The sequence below is a fragment of the Scophthalmus maximus genome, chromosome 16 (assembly GCF_022379125.1).
Source record: "Scophthalmus maximus strain ysfricsl-2021 chromosome 16, ASM2237912v1, whole genome shotgun sequence".
In the NCBI taxonomy this organism is placed as follows: Eukaryota; Metazoa; Chordata; class Actinopteri; order Pleuronectiformes; family Scophthalmidae; genus Scophthalmus; species Scophthalmus maximus.
In genome coordinates, this window is record NC_061530.1 from 13,481,578 (window position 1) to 13,496,301 (window position 14,724).

Sequence of the window (14,724 nt, forward strand, 5' to 3'; positions counted from 1 at the left end):
TATATTTAGTAGAACTTTTATTCTTTTTTTTTTTTTTTTACCAGACGACATTACAGGGCACCAAAATAAAAGTCACCAATATAAAAGTCACCGAAATAAAAGTCACCAATATAAAAGTCACCAAAATAAAAGAGTCACCAAAATAAAAGCCTCCAAAATAAAAGCCTCCAAACTCTCAGCTCGGGCTCAGGTTTATAGATGCTGCACTTTCCCCCCGCCCACCATATGTGATCATATTGTAATAATGAGAGCTATGGATGTGGAGTAGGTGGGTGGTTCTAAGACATTTGACTGTATTTGGACTTGGTGTCGATTGCAGATGTAAGTGTTTGTCGTTCTTCTTTTCTTCCCCTGGCTGTGCTCGCACCAGAGCTCGTTGGCAGAAGGCTCTTTTCCTCGCAGAGCCCGCACCAGGATGGGAGCTCTCCCGGCGCAGGGGCTGTTGTGGATGTGTGTTTTGACCTCTGCTGGGATAGCAGAAGTTTGCGGTAAGTCTTCTGCTGCTTGTTTTGTGTGTTTCGACCGTGAAGTCATGAATATTTCCAGAGGAAGACACATGGTGCATTTTTGCTGGTCTGGAGGTTTTTTTCTCCCTCTCCACCAAGACTTTAAAGTTCCTGAATATGTTTTTCCCCCCACAGTAATAGGGGGTCAGAACCTTTTTTCAATGATTGGCAATGATGATTGATGTATTTAGGAATTGAGAGACTGTAGAATAATTATCATATACACACACAATGATGCAAGAAGTAATCGGATCCTTTTAGTCAAAGTGCCAGTACAGGAATGTGAAATTATTACAAGTAAAAATACTGCATTAAAAAAAATAACTAAAGAAAAAGTACAGAGGTATTAGCAGGCTAAAGTACTTGGCCCCTGTGAATGATTAATTGCATATATATATATATATATATATATATATATATATATTGTTCAAGTGAATGCATTATGAAAACATGGGCTTTTTACTGTTGTAGCTGTCCAAGTTTTAACTTCTTCATCCACAGACAGGTGGTCCAGTGATTCCCAATCTGGGGGTCGTGCCCCTCCAAATAGTCTTAAAATAAATCTGAGCTGATTAGTTGGTGGGAAAGTAAAAAAGAAAAAGAAAATCCCTGTATATTTGATCAATAATTTGTGTTTTTCATTTTAGTTACATCTGAATTTGAAATGTAACCATAAGGGTTTAAAAAAGTGAAGAGGAACAATACGTCCCTCTGAAATGTAGTGGAGTAAGTGTAAGTGTCTACAGACTATGGCATAAGAGATACCCCTCCTATGGGGCGAACGTTATCAATGAGCTCTTGGAAAAAATCCATTTTTCTTTTGGTTCCAGCCTCAAACGTCTGCACGTCCAGAGGAGCCAGCACGTGCAAGCAGTGCCTGGCTGTGCACCCCAGCTGTGCGTGGTGCCTCCAGGAGGTGGGTTTCCATCTTTCTTCCACTTCACTTCATCTTCGGCAATGAGCTCTCTCCTGGTGCAGGGTGGTACAGATCTCCTCGTCAGCCGTGCCATCTGGTTGAGCCAAAAGGCTATAGCAGGCCTTTATCTTTATTTCACTTTGTTTGGCAGCTTTTACTGAGAACATGAAATGGGTTCAGGTGAAAATAAAAAAGGAACAAGGAACAATCTACCCAATAATCCATGTGCTTCTGTTTGGGCTTTGATCAGATTACCAGCACTTAAGACATAGTGACAGACATCCTTTGACTGCATGAGGATATTGTCTTCTTTTTTTGAGTGTGGTGATTTGATATTGTAAACTCAGTTGGGGAGCGAACTCATCCTTCCATTCAAGAGCAACATGGCAACTCTTGTTCTTTTTGTTCAGATGCTGAATAGATGTTGGAGTATTTCTTCATTCCAGGAGGTATAAAAAAGATGTCTGTGTTTCTGTCAGGACTTTGGCCAGGGAGTTGCCAGCTCTTCCCGCTGTGACCTGAAGAGCAACCTGGTGGCAGCGGGCTGTGCTCTGTCAGCGGTGGAGTCTCCAACCAGCAAAATGCAAGTGATCGAGGACCGGCCCCTCAGCAACAAGGCAGCGGGGGCCACACAAGATGTCACTCAGATTAAGCCGCAGAGACTCCACATCACCCTCAGGCCAGGTCGGCTTCTCAGTTTGGTTACAAGTGATGGAAATTGAGTTTTAGACAGACTGAAGATGGAGGTGACACAGGAAAGAGGTCAAGCAACAAATAGACCCATACTAATGGCATAAAGTAAAGTTATGACAAAAGGTATTTCTTCATCGTGTTTCCCAGATGATGCCAAGCGCTTCACAGTGAAGGTGCGCCAGGTAGAGGATTACCCTGTGGATCTCTACTACCTCATGGACCTCTCCTACTCCATGAATGATGACCTCTTCCGCCTGAGGACGCTGGGCAAAGGCCTGGCCGAGGCCATGAACCGCACCACCAGCAACCTCCGCATGGGCTTCGGGGCTTTTGTGGACAAGCCGATCTCGCCTTACATGTACATCTCCCCCAAAGAGGCTGTGAAGAACCCCTGCTACAGGTGAACGACGAGCTCAAAGTATGACTAGTGCTTGCTGATTGATGGATGCCATGCCGTCCAATCAACAGTGTGTCGTGCAACTATCCTGAACTGTGCAGAAGAAAATTTTGATTTAGATTCCTCATTAATTATGTTTTAGTGTAAAAGGGAAACTTATCTGAGTTGGTTTCTAATTTGTCTTTTTTCGTTTGAAATGCAAGTAAAGCAAAAATATTTCCTAAAATATCAAACTATTACTTTAAAAGGAAAGCTTTCCACACTTAAGGACAACGTGGTTGGTACCACGTGCATCTGAAATCTGTAATGGAAAGTTTATTTTAGTGGCTGCAGTGTTTTGCATTCACCCACTGGTGTTGATTTCACTAGCTGTTTGTGTCTGCATGTGGAAAGTAGCTTCATTACGCAGATTATGTCATTTTAGTGAGGACATCTTTAAACACAGCGTTGCTCGGTGAACACGCAGGCAGCCTCAGCATCTGAGCACTTGTTAAAGGCTTCAAGCGGCTCTCGAGTGCTTGGTCAGCTGCTCTGAATCAGCCACGGGTAATCGTACTCTCTGCGGGGAAACGGTGTCCCTATGCAAACTGCTATAACAGCGTCTGAAGGCCACTCTGCGGTGGACTCAGTGATTCCAGGTCCCGTGGGGTCATTTACTCTCGCGCTTACACACAGTCTGCAGAAAGGGCTATCTAGCCTCCAGGAATGTTTGGATAAAAGATAAGACAAGTGGAGAATTTTGGTCTGGTGAATACAGAGAGAACAGAGTTTCAGTAGCTGTGCTTCAGAGTCCATTTTAACTGAATGATTAACAGGAGAAACTAAATGTAATGTGTTTTGAATTGTTTCAATTTATGAAGAACAGCCTTCAGCGGGCATATAGTTAAAAATTGTCCTCTGCTATCCAATGTGACTTTGATGGAAAACGTCATGAGGTCAAGGGGAGGTGTGAAGGAGAATTCACAAGGACGTGAGTCAATGTCACTGCCGCAAGGAATTGTGGGATGGCATTATCTCCTTTCCTTTCGTAAAGGATGCTCTAGTGTATCCTATGGTAGAGGAGACAGGACAGTAAGCAATTGCCTGACTTTAATTTTATAGCTAGTTATTAACACCTCAAAACCTCCCTGTAAAAGAATATTGAAAAATAACCTTGATGGATGGACTGAAAAGATGTTCAGATGCATTAACTGATCTCTGTTTGATTGGCAGCATTAACACCACCTGTCTGCCCCAGTTTGGCTACAAGCACGTTCTGTCTCTGACGGAAGAAGTGGGCCGCTTCACAGAGGAAGTGAAGAAGCAGATGGTGTCCAGGAACCGAGACGCCCCGGAGGGAGGCTTCGACGCCATCATCCAGGCTGCTGTGTGCAAGGTGGACGGACAGCCTGCATGTGCAAACACGCCCACCTACCAACACCATCTCTTTCTCTTCTTGTCATGCATAAACATTTTGGCTTGTGAGCGCTTGATAATAAAAGATTTTCTCAAATATTCTTCCTTGTATGTGTGGTGTGACGGGAACCAGGAGCAGATCGGCTGGCGTGCGGGCGCTTCCCATCTCCTGATCTTCACCTCGGATGCGAAGACTCACGTGGCTCTGGATGGTCGTCTGGCAGGAATCGTACGACCCAATGACGGGCAGTGCCACCTGAACTCTGACAATATTTACAGCATGTCAACCACCATGGTTAGTGTATACTGTAAGTGTGTGTGTTTGGTGCGCGGACTTTTGACAGAGAGAGTATGAGAGAGAAGCACAGACAATTAACGTCTTTGTTTAAGCGATGCAGGGGTCTGTAGAATTATGAAAAGGAACATTTCAGTGTTTGTGTGTGCATGTGCTAACCACACCGCCCCCGTTTGGCCCCACAGGATTACCCATCTCTCGCTCTAATCACAGAGAAGATGTCGGAGAACAATATCAACCTCATCTTTGCTGTCACCAATCCTGTGGTTCGTCTGTACCAGGTCAGGAGCTCTGCAGTTCACACTGTGTAGATTCAGCCTCCTATTCTGAAATAAAAAAAATTTAAAAACTCCAAATCTGAAAAATAGAAAATGTATGTTTCTAAAGTAAAACTGAGAAGAAGGCCCATCTGAGTCTGTAATCAGTACAGTAGTGTTTCGACTCAAGTCTTCCAAACCTCACTGGCTTTAAAATGTGATTCTTGGATCCTGCATTGGAAGAATGGAAATTAAAAATGAATCACTGTTAAACACTGCTCATAGCTACACAGCAAAACCCAAACTGTTACCGTTACAGCCAACTGTTGATGTTTCATTCACAGGAACTAGTATGACATATATATTTTTGAATATATATATATTGGCCGATGTATATTACATTTTATATATACATTTTTACTCCACATTAATGAAGCTCTACTAATGAATGTATTTAGTCATCATGAACATTTTTCATTTTTGACCCATTTACATTATATTATATTGTCACATGGTTTTTACCATTTTTGGCTGCTATGTATTTTATATAAATATTTGTAACTGATGATACAGTAATGAGTATTTTCTGACTGTGTAGGACGACAAGAGGCTCCAAGTCTGTCTGTCTCTGTCTTGTAGAATTACAGCGAGCTGATTCCTGGCACCACAGTGGGAACACTGTCCAACGACTCAGGCAACGTGATTCAGCTCATACTGAAGGCCTACGCTGTAAGTGTCACACACACACACACACACACACACACGCACCCCAGGCTAGACAGTGTTTGAGGAGATGACATGTGCTTGTTGATGCACACCCTGTCTGAGTCACACACACGGTCAAGGCAAAGTCTTGGCCGGCGGGTGAAGCTGACCAATTGTAGGAGACTTGCTGGCTGCGTTTCACTCTTCATATTTTATGCAAGTTTATTATGCAGAGAACAGGTGAATGAGCTGAAGATTGACGTTATTGTCCGTCCTGCCTGTAACTTCGGGGTTTTTACAGTCACGCGTGTTAATACGTGCACTCGTGTGTCTGTACACCCAGGTAAACGATATGAAGTGTAAGTAGCCCTGCATGTAATTAGAGAAGGAAATTCGGCGCGTAGAAATTGGAAGAGGGATATTATTATAATGATAATTACAATATTGTTGTAATAGCTAACCGTATTTTTGCAAGTAAGTGTTAGACTTGTATGACAGAAAAGAGGAGGAAATTACCTGTTTTTCAAAAATCAGGTCATTTCCTAATTTAACCAAATATGAAAAACTAACGAGATTTTGACCTCATGATGCATGATTTTTTCCCCCTTTTGTTGGTGATGCCAGAAAATCCGTTCCAAGGTGGAGCTGGAGCTACAAGGCGTCCCAGAGGAGCTGTCCCTGTCCTTCAACGCCACCTGTCTGAATGGGGAGCTAATCCAGGGCCTCAAGTCCTGCTCGGGGCTCAAAATAGGAGATACGGTCAGTTCTGCTTGACTTTACTCTCGAGAAAAAGAGAGGTATCCATACATATTTTACAATAATACAATCATATATCAGTAGTCAGCAAAGGTGGCTCGAGTCTCGAGACACAATAGGCTAAAGGGGTCACTGAATTTACAGTGTGATAACAGTTTCTTTTGCCTGAATACAAAATTAGCAGCTCTCTTGCCAACTTTTTCCACCATCTGTCCTATTCGCTGGGGCTTTAAAATACCAAGAGACAAGTGGCCATAACCATGTCTCGATTCTAAAAGTAACACGTTGGTTAGTTCCATGTGCTATTTTTCATTATCTTTTTGGTCTCTTTCCATTTCCCTTCTTGCTGCTGTCGACGTGTTTTTAAATGTGGGATTTTCCCCTTTTCTTCAGATGATGGAAACAAGTGGATAAGCAGCGCCCCTGAACTTGTCTTTCTTAGTTGATGTTTTCATTGTCTTTCCATACTTGTCCTGCCAACTCCATTCAGAGCAAATTGCTTTGAGGGTTCTTTCCCCGCCCCCTTTCTTTTGCATTTTTTCTCTATCACAGCTTCTTTGGCTCTTTTCCTCGTTCTCTCCTCACTCCAGGTGACATTTTTTGGCCTCTACACATTTCTTTCTCTCTGCTTCAGCTCCTATTATTTCTTCCATATATGGCTGTTTCACCAGATGTAGTAAGAGCCCACTTTTTGGACATCCAGATTTGGACGCAATGCTGAATGAGCAATTACTTTCACTACATACATATGGAGGCATTCCCTGTTTCATATCTGCGTGCTGTTTCTGCCAACAGGGATTAAATAATGCTGAAAACTAGAGCAGCTGTTAAATAATCCATTAAAGTGCTTTTACATGTTAGTTAATCGACACCAGGGTGATACAGAAGAATGATCGGTTTTAAAAAGTTACCATGTCTTTCTAGACATTTGCTAGCATCTGGATGAAAATTTTTTTTCTTCCAAATTCTGACCTGCTACAACTCTGATTCCCTCCTCTCTGCAACCAGGTGTCTTTCAGTGTGGAGGCCCGAGCTCGCGGTTGCCCCAAACAGAAGAAGAAAACCTTCATCATCAAACCTGTGGGCTTCAAGGACTCGCTCTCCATCACTGTCACCTTCGAGTGCGACTGCAAGTGCCAGGCCAAAGCCCAGCCCAACAGCCCCAAATGTAACCACGGCAACGGCACCTTTGAGTGTGGCATCTGCCTGTGCCACCCGGGTCGCCTGGGGCCACACTGTGAGTGTGCGGAGGGCGACTATAGTCCCACAGAGCAAGACCGCTGCAGTGGGCCCACAGGCTCTGGAGGGCCCCACTCTGCCGTTTGCAGCGGCCGTGGAGACTGTGTGTGCGGCCAGTGCGTGTGCCACAGCAGTGACTTTGGGAAAGTCTGGGGAAAGCTGTGCGAGTGTGACGACTTCAACTGTCTGCGCTACAAGGGGGAACTCTGTTCCGGTAAGAGCCTTGAATTTCTTGCGTCATTAATTTGCTTGAGCATCTTAAGCTGAATGAGATGATTAATAGATATTTCAACTAACAGAAGCCAAATAAAAAATTGGACCGCAAATAATTATGTTTTTCATGATTGATCCATCTGCCAATTATTTTCTCAATTAATCAGTTGTTTGAATTTTGTCTATAAAGTGAATTTAAATTTAAATTCCCTAAGGTCCAAGGTGACATTGACAATGGCTTGTTTTGTATAACCCAAAGATCCTCACTTTACAGTCATGGGAAAGCTGAGGAAACCACCAACTCCTCACACTGGAGAAGCTAAAATAAGAGAGCGTTGGCTTATTCATCTACAAAATGACATATCAGTTATCAAAAGTTTGCTCTGGTGCCAGCAGTCTGTTCCAGGTAAAGATAGAAAATCTGCAGGTCTTGCAGTTTCCCCCTGTTACCAGTCTTCATGCTAAGCTAAACATACTGGGTGTTGGCGGCAGCCTCGTATTCAATGGACAGATATCATCTCATCTAACTCTCGACTAGAAATGTGAATTTCCCAAATATTAAACTGTTCCAAGACTGTTTACATGATTTTTACATTGGCAGTCCCCTTCACCACACTGACTTGCCACCCACCTCATCTGGGAAGAATTACATACAATAACAACGCTCCCTTCTGTCCAGGACATGGGCTCCATTCACAATAAACATAATGGTGTGTGTGTTTGTGTGTGTGTGTGCGTGCGTGCATGGTTCAGGATTAACTAATGTTGTGGGGACCTACAGCTGTTTTCACAGTCACCTAATGGGGACTTGTGTTCCTTATAGTGAGAAAAAGCAACTCCCATAACATAAATCATTACATTTTAAGGTGGAGGGCATGACTCTCTCTTTTCTGAAAGTTTCTCCAGTGCGGTTGAGACTTTTAAACAGTGGAAATGAGTTTGTGTTTGGTAACTGTTAAGAGATTTTAAACCAGACCCTGTTGATCCTCCTCCTCTATCGTAAGTGTTCTGCATTATTGAGGCAATTCCTCTTTGTTAGTTGTTAAATAGTTGTTAAAACACATGAACAATTAATGAGATTGCTTTGAGGATATTTCACTTGACCATTGCTAATTGCATAACGGCAAGTTTTGGCACAGACTGCTTTTCAGCCTTATGGTTATGATATACTGTATGTCTTCCCCCCACACCGCTGCTCGCACAGAAGAAATGTTTTGCTCTATTCCCCAGAGCCCATAGATTAACATGAAAATACCTCTATGCTTACTCATTGGCTGGCGTGGTGTAATAAGGCTAAAAATAAACCCATGTTTGGGCAGAAAAGGGCCCAGTGGGAGAGGACCTGAAATGTTCTGTATGTAGAACATGGTCTGCTGTCTTGAAATACCTGATTCAGTGCAAGGACCATTCTTCTCCACATAATGGTCTAATTAAAAGCCAGTGGTCCTGTGGTCATGCGGTAATGACGGTTTGTTCATGCATCATCTTTTAACCAGACAGACCGTTTCAAGCAGCTTCCTGTCTCATTGTTTGTCTGGGCATTGTTGGGCAGCAATCGGCCACAATGGTTTCTGCAGTGTCACTCTGTTATTGGCATACACACATAAAATACATGGAATAACAACAAGCCAATGCGCAACAATTTACCCACACATGCACTGAATCATGCAGCCGAAAATATAAGCTCCTCCAGACACCGCAGGCACAAAGAATGAAATGGCTTTTATGTCTTTTAACTGTTGCCGGAACACTTCTGCTTTCCTGCGTGAGCGGTCAAAGCCACTGAAAAAAAATTATATTTGTAACATTTGGAGTGGATGTAAACACATGCGGATGTTAGTCTTCCATGAAAACATGGCCTTGTTTAATTCTTGCTCGACTGCATACATTTTGAATATTATTGGTAGGAATTCTATTAGAGAGAGTGGAACCCTCAAATTAATTTAAAAATATCATTTTGATAATTTAGTCCAATTACATTAGTGTGATCTAATGTCATTGAAGCAACTTAACAGAACATATATGTGCGAATGTGGGGAGCATAACTATTTTAGTTGTTATGGCTTCCTTTGTACCTTTATTGTCCCTGTCCCGTCTCCCCTCCCAGGCCATGGTGTCTGTAACTGTGGTTTCTGCCAGTGTGCACCGGACTGGCAGGGCGAGAACTGTAACTGCTCCAGACGTACTGACACCTGCATGTCCCACCTGGGTCTGCTGTGCAGTGGGAGGGGCCAGTGTGTGTGTGGGGCCTGTGAGTGCACCCAGCCCGGTGCGTACGGGGCCACGTGTGACAAGTGCCCCACCTGCCCTGACGCCTGTACCATGAAGAAGTAAGTGAGCGTGCATAAATTACATCTTCACATATCTAGAAAACTAATGATTAAGATGAACTGATGGCCCGTGTTCCTCTTCTTGAAGGGAGTGTGTGGAGTGTAAGCACTTCAAGAGGGGCAGGCTGTTTGACGACAACACCTGCTCTCGAATCTGCAAGGATGAGATTGTGCTTGTGGATGAAATAGGTGAGACACTGCCAGCGAAAAGTCCAACCATAAAATATTACGATTTTAAAGTTGACATTCTAATAAAGCCTTGTTCATAAAGGATTTATAATAAGTATCTCATGGGAATTAATGGTGATTAAATAATTTATCATTAAATATGAATAATAACAGGGAATAATAATAGCATTGGGTTACCATTTTATGACAGGTTAAAGCTGTCATATAATTTTTTTTTATTGTTTATAGCATCTATGAAAGTTGCTCCATGGACTTTAAGATCATCTTTTATAGAATTTCGAAATAAAACAAACAAAATTGGTGTTAAGGCTGCTATCAAAAGAAAGTGTCCGTTGCACTACAAATTTGAAATCTTTTTTTCATGCAGTGCTCCATGATACGAATGCTGTGAACTGTACTTACAAAGATGAGGATGACTGCGTGGAGCGTTTCCAGTACTATGAAGACGCCAGTGGCAAGTCCATTTTGTTCGTCATCAAAGAGCCAGGTAAGAGGGATCCATCCTACAAGGATACCTGACCTAACACACAAACATGTAAGGATGCTCTTATCAATATTGACTACGTCTAATGTGCGTCTGCCAACTCTGCAGTCTCCGTCAGCTCTAAAAGTGTCTTTCAGCTCATTGTTTTGGCATTACAGTCGGTATTTTGTTGGTGTAACTGTTTTGGTTGAAGGTTTTACTGTTTTACTTTACTGCTTTGCTTATTCCAGTGAAAACATTCTGATGAAACAACTGTGCGCTTACCGGCCCAACATCAAACTGCAAACAAACCAGGACTGCGGCACCAGCTGATGGTCATAGTGAAGCTTTTATTTGCTGTGGAGCCACTAAATAACGGCCGAATATAAAATCAACACCTACAGGAGGAAAGACTATTGGACTATGTCCAGTGTTGTGTTTACAGGTTGTTCTACTGCCTTCAATTGTCCTAAAGAAAAATATCAATTCTGCTTCGGGGTCAGTCACTTATAAATATGGTTAAAAACACATGTGGGAGAACTGAAGGAAGCCACAGTGGCGGATAACAAAGAAAGAAATCTACAACCACAAAATACATCACCACCCTGTAATAGTTAAACCAAACATCCTCACCTTGTCAAATCAGTGTGTTTTTTCTGCGCCCACGTACAAGTTGTCACTGCCCTGCAGCATGCCCTTCATCTGCTCGTTAAGTGGCCAAATAGAAAGCGTGTGGGGCGGTAAAACCGCCTTTAATGACCATCGGTGCCTGCGGAGAAAGTCTGTCCCTGGGTCTGCCTTTAATGGAAGCGTGTGTTTAATTTTGGCACAACTGGGTTGCGGAGAAATACACCCAAATTTGCCTTGAACACAGTGCACCCTGCCGAGTCAAGGAGGGTCGTAAACAGCTGCCCAGCTCCTCGAGGAACCCGCTGACTCTGCACATCCTCAAAGAGGAAAGCGTGAGACGGGGAGAGAGGAAACTAAGTAAGCAAAAGTAAGGAAAAGAACATTTTCTTAAACGTTGAAGCTGCATTATGAAGGAGGAAGAGAAGAGAGGAAGAAGAAATGGAACCGCTCCAACCTGAGATGATTTGTATATATGCCTATTAGGATCAAAGGGCCTCGTTGAAAAAGCAGGAAATATAAGAAAGTAGGAACGAGCAGAGAGGAAGAGGTGTAAAGCTTTGATGTCGGCTATAAAAAGTTCACCCTGGATCCCCCCATAGGTTACCCAACGCTATACTATCCACATACATAGGTGCTTGCAAGCACGCACTAGCACAGTGAGTAACATCCACCTCAAACCGGAAAGAACAGCTCAGAAAACAAAAAAGATGATCTCTCATCTGAAATAAAAAGCACTGAGGGCCTTTAAAGGACAGCTCATGACATTGACCTCTACCCCCTTTGTCTCATAAAGCCGGCGTAATGCCCCATCTAAGTTATCTGCAACAAAAATGCAGTTTGGGAAGACACAAGTCAAGAATTAATTAAGCCAGGAACTTAGAGGTCAAACCAAACCAAACCATTGAATTAATGGAAATCTTGAAATCGTGACTTGACTTACCTAAAACAGTGGAACGACTATCAAAACTAGCAGCTGCAGATATAAACTGAAGAATGAGTTTTGCATGGCCTATTATTTCCATCAGGTTTATTTAGAAATGTGATGGTGGTTTGATGATTAATTTAGTTTTCCAGAATGACTAACGATGGGAGTGACCACGGAAACATGTGACGCGTCATTCCAGTCTTGTGTAGGAAAGCTTCATGTACTATCCATCATATTTTGTACAACAGAGATTTGTGGCCTGGCTGTGTGTGGTTTTATATTTTCTACTCCAGCCCATCCTCCTCTCTGCTCTTTGGTATTTTAAAGACACATTTCTCCCCGATGTGCTGCCCTCGTTCTCTTGCATCACTTCACAGGTCCCCCCCACCAGGTCTGATGCTACCAGTGTGACAGGTGGCAAAACTTCTATGGCACACTTCAGTGTGGAAAAAGTCGATAACAGAGTGGTTGATATAAAAGATGCATGAAAAGCAACATCAATGTGAGTGAAGGTCGAGACAACGAGGGAAAAGGTTATGAAATCAGACTTCCTCTTGTCTGGCTTGCGTCTCGTCGCCTGCTGTGTGTTTACGTTGCATTTATCTTTACCTCTTCCCACTTCCGTCCAGACTGCCCCAAGGGTCCAGACATTTTGGTGTTGCTTCTGTCGGTGGCAGGGGCCATCTTGTTCCTTGGCCTGGCGGCTCTGCTTATCTGGAAACTGCTGGTCACCATCCATGACAGACGGGAGTTCGCCAGATTTGAGGAAGAACGCGCTCGCGCCAAGTGGGACACGGTCAGTGAATTTAGTGTGAGGTGGTATGTGAGTGGAAATACCCTGAGAGGGCTTATTTGGAAGCTTCCAATGAGGTGCTTGTTCGATACTGAGACTGAAATCAAATTAATTCGATTTTGAAAATCTAATTTCAAGTTTAGAAATAAAAAACTATATTTGATGCCTGAAAATCTTCCTTTGGACTCTTTTTAAAACATGCGTCTGTACGTACACACACACACACACACACACACGCCCACACAGGCAGACTCTCGATCTCGTTTCTCTCGAAAGACGTTTTTTTTATTATTTTTGTGGCATGCTGTTACTACCAGCAGAACAAAAGGCAGCCAACGGAAGGGCTGGGTTTAAATTAGCTTACGCTAATTAGCCTTTACTGCCTTTTTGTGGCCTTAAAAACACACCCAAATCCCACAGGCTCGAAACCACAAAGAATCACAGTAGTTTTAAGATGCTCACCGAGTAATGGAAGATAAACCATAAGGCACACGTTCATGATAATATATGTGGTATCTAACTTTTTTTCTTTAATTTTCTATACAATATTTTCTCCTCTGTCAAATTGATCTTAACGAACGTCTCTATATGTGTATCTGACAAACAGGGACACAATCCGCTCTACAAAGGAGCCACATCTACCTTCACAAACATCACATACAGGGGAAAAGACTGATGCTACTGAACAAGGATGAAGAACAAAGGACGGAACGATTGGGATTTGTGGGAAGGCACCGAATCATGTGCAGGCCTCTACTGTCACAGGACAATAATTAATAATTATTTGTGTTTGTAAATATGTAGAAATGATTCTGAGGACACATTTTTATCAGGGATTTGTCATAAACATCCACTTATACTACACTGATAAGTAAGATATTGTTTTGTGTGTATGACAGAACTGTTTTGTCGTGCAGGCCAGAATAAAGGTTTAGATCACCCATATTTTCGCGATGCCTCTGCATCCAGCCATGTATATTGTTTTTATTTTATTTGCCTTGGTATTGACAACAACTGACATGTATATGTTTTTATCCTGTGCATGTTATATATGCACGTTTGTCCCCAAATACCTTTGCCGGAAAAATATCTTGAGAAAACAATTGGCAGCAACATCTGTGGATTGACGATTGTTTCTTTGGCAAATAAAACCACAAACTATCCACATGAGCGGATACCACTGAGGTTAAGTGGGAAAATATATATATTTTTAAAGTGATGTGGGTGAAGTAATGTTTGAAGTCAGTGGAAAAACTATAGGGCAGGTAATGTTACAGAAAACAAACTCCATTTCCTGGTCACATTGTGGGATTTCCATTTCGAGGACTAAGGGAAGATTAACTGCCCTTCATTCAGCCAAGTGATGTTTTGTTAATATGATGTTTGGAGTATACTTAGTATCCTGAAAACTGGCGCATTTTATTCTCCTTTAAGGGAAGTGTTATCATTGTTAATAATGCACATCATATTCCATCTACCTTAGATAGCAAATTGACGATATTTAAGTGAATATTATTATTATCCTTTCATATAATGAGCTTGTGTGACACTGTTCCAAATGACTGTTTTTGTAAAGGCACAACATTGATTTCTGTTGTATGTTGAAAAAGTCCATTTCACCAAGTAATACACAAAGATAAACAACAAGGGTTGTGGTTTCCTGCAACATGCATTGTGCTTCCAGTCTGTAATGCAACTTTTTGCAATGCTCTGCTTCCATCTCCTGGACGTAAATTGCAAAAGGCCCCCTACTGATATTTCATGCTTAGAATAATTCATCTGACACACTATGAAATATACAAGATGAACTTGCATCAGATTAATTACACACAGTGCTGTGTACTTGCAGTTTAACCGCAGGAGATGCTGACAAAAAAAAACAAATAATTTTTTTAACTCAATATTTTTGGAGTGAAATGTGCACAAGATGCACTTATCTTCCAATACATCATACTACCACAAGACAGATAGATAGATAGACATATAGATAGATAGATAGACATATAGATAGATAGATAGATA

The 14,724-nt window shown here is 42.2% G+C and overlaps 1 protein-coding gene across 1 annotated transcript; it reads left to right on the plus strand.

The window, feature by feature from the left end:
• The first annotated feature begins 252 nt into the window (after nucleotides 1-252).
• On the plus strand, nucleotides 253-14,625 carry LOC118287038 (integrin beta-3-like). Its single transcript, XM_035611757.2, has 15 exons — nucleotides 253-488; nucleotides 1,337-1,422; nucleotides 1,902-2,106; nucleotides 2,263-2,515; nucleotides 3,725-3,887; nucleotides 4,041-4,202; nucleotides 4,388-4,483; nucleotides 5,099-5,188; nucleotides 5,789-5,923; nucleotides 6,929-7,373; nucleotides 9,480-9,702; nucleotides 9,791-9,891; nucleotides 10,259-10,378; nucleotides 12,539-12,705; nucleotides 13,310-14,625. Exons 1-15 carry the CDS (start codon nucleotides 416-418, stop codon nucleotides 13,376-13,378), a joined length of 2,388 nt encoding a protein of 795 aa, XP_035467650.1. The 5' UTR covers nucleotides 253-415; the 3' UTR covers nucleotides 13,379-14,625.
• The last annotated feature ends 99 nt before the right edge of the window (nucleotides 14,626-14,724 follow it).

Coding starts and splice junctions, on each gene's coding strand:
- LOC118287038 (XM_035611757.2), top strand. CDS start 416: ATGGGAGCTCTCCCGGCGCAGGGGCTGTTGTGGATGTGTGTTTTGACC. Junction 489..1,336: donor TGGGATAGCAGAAGTTTGCG/GTAAGTCTTCTG, acceptor TTTTGGTTCCAG/CCTCAAACGTCTGCACGTCC. Junction 1,423..1,901: donor GTGCGTGGTGCCTCCAGGAG/GTGGGTTTCCAT, acceptor TGTTTCTGTCAG/GACTTTGGCCAGGGAGTTGC.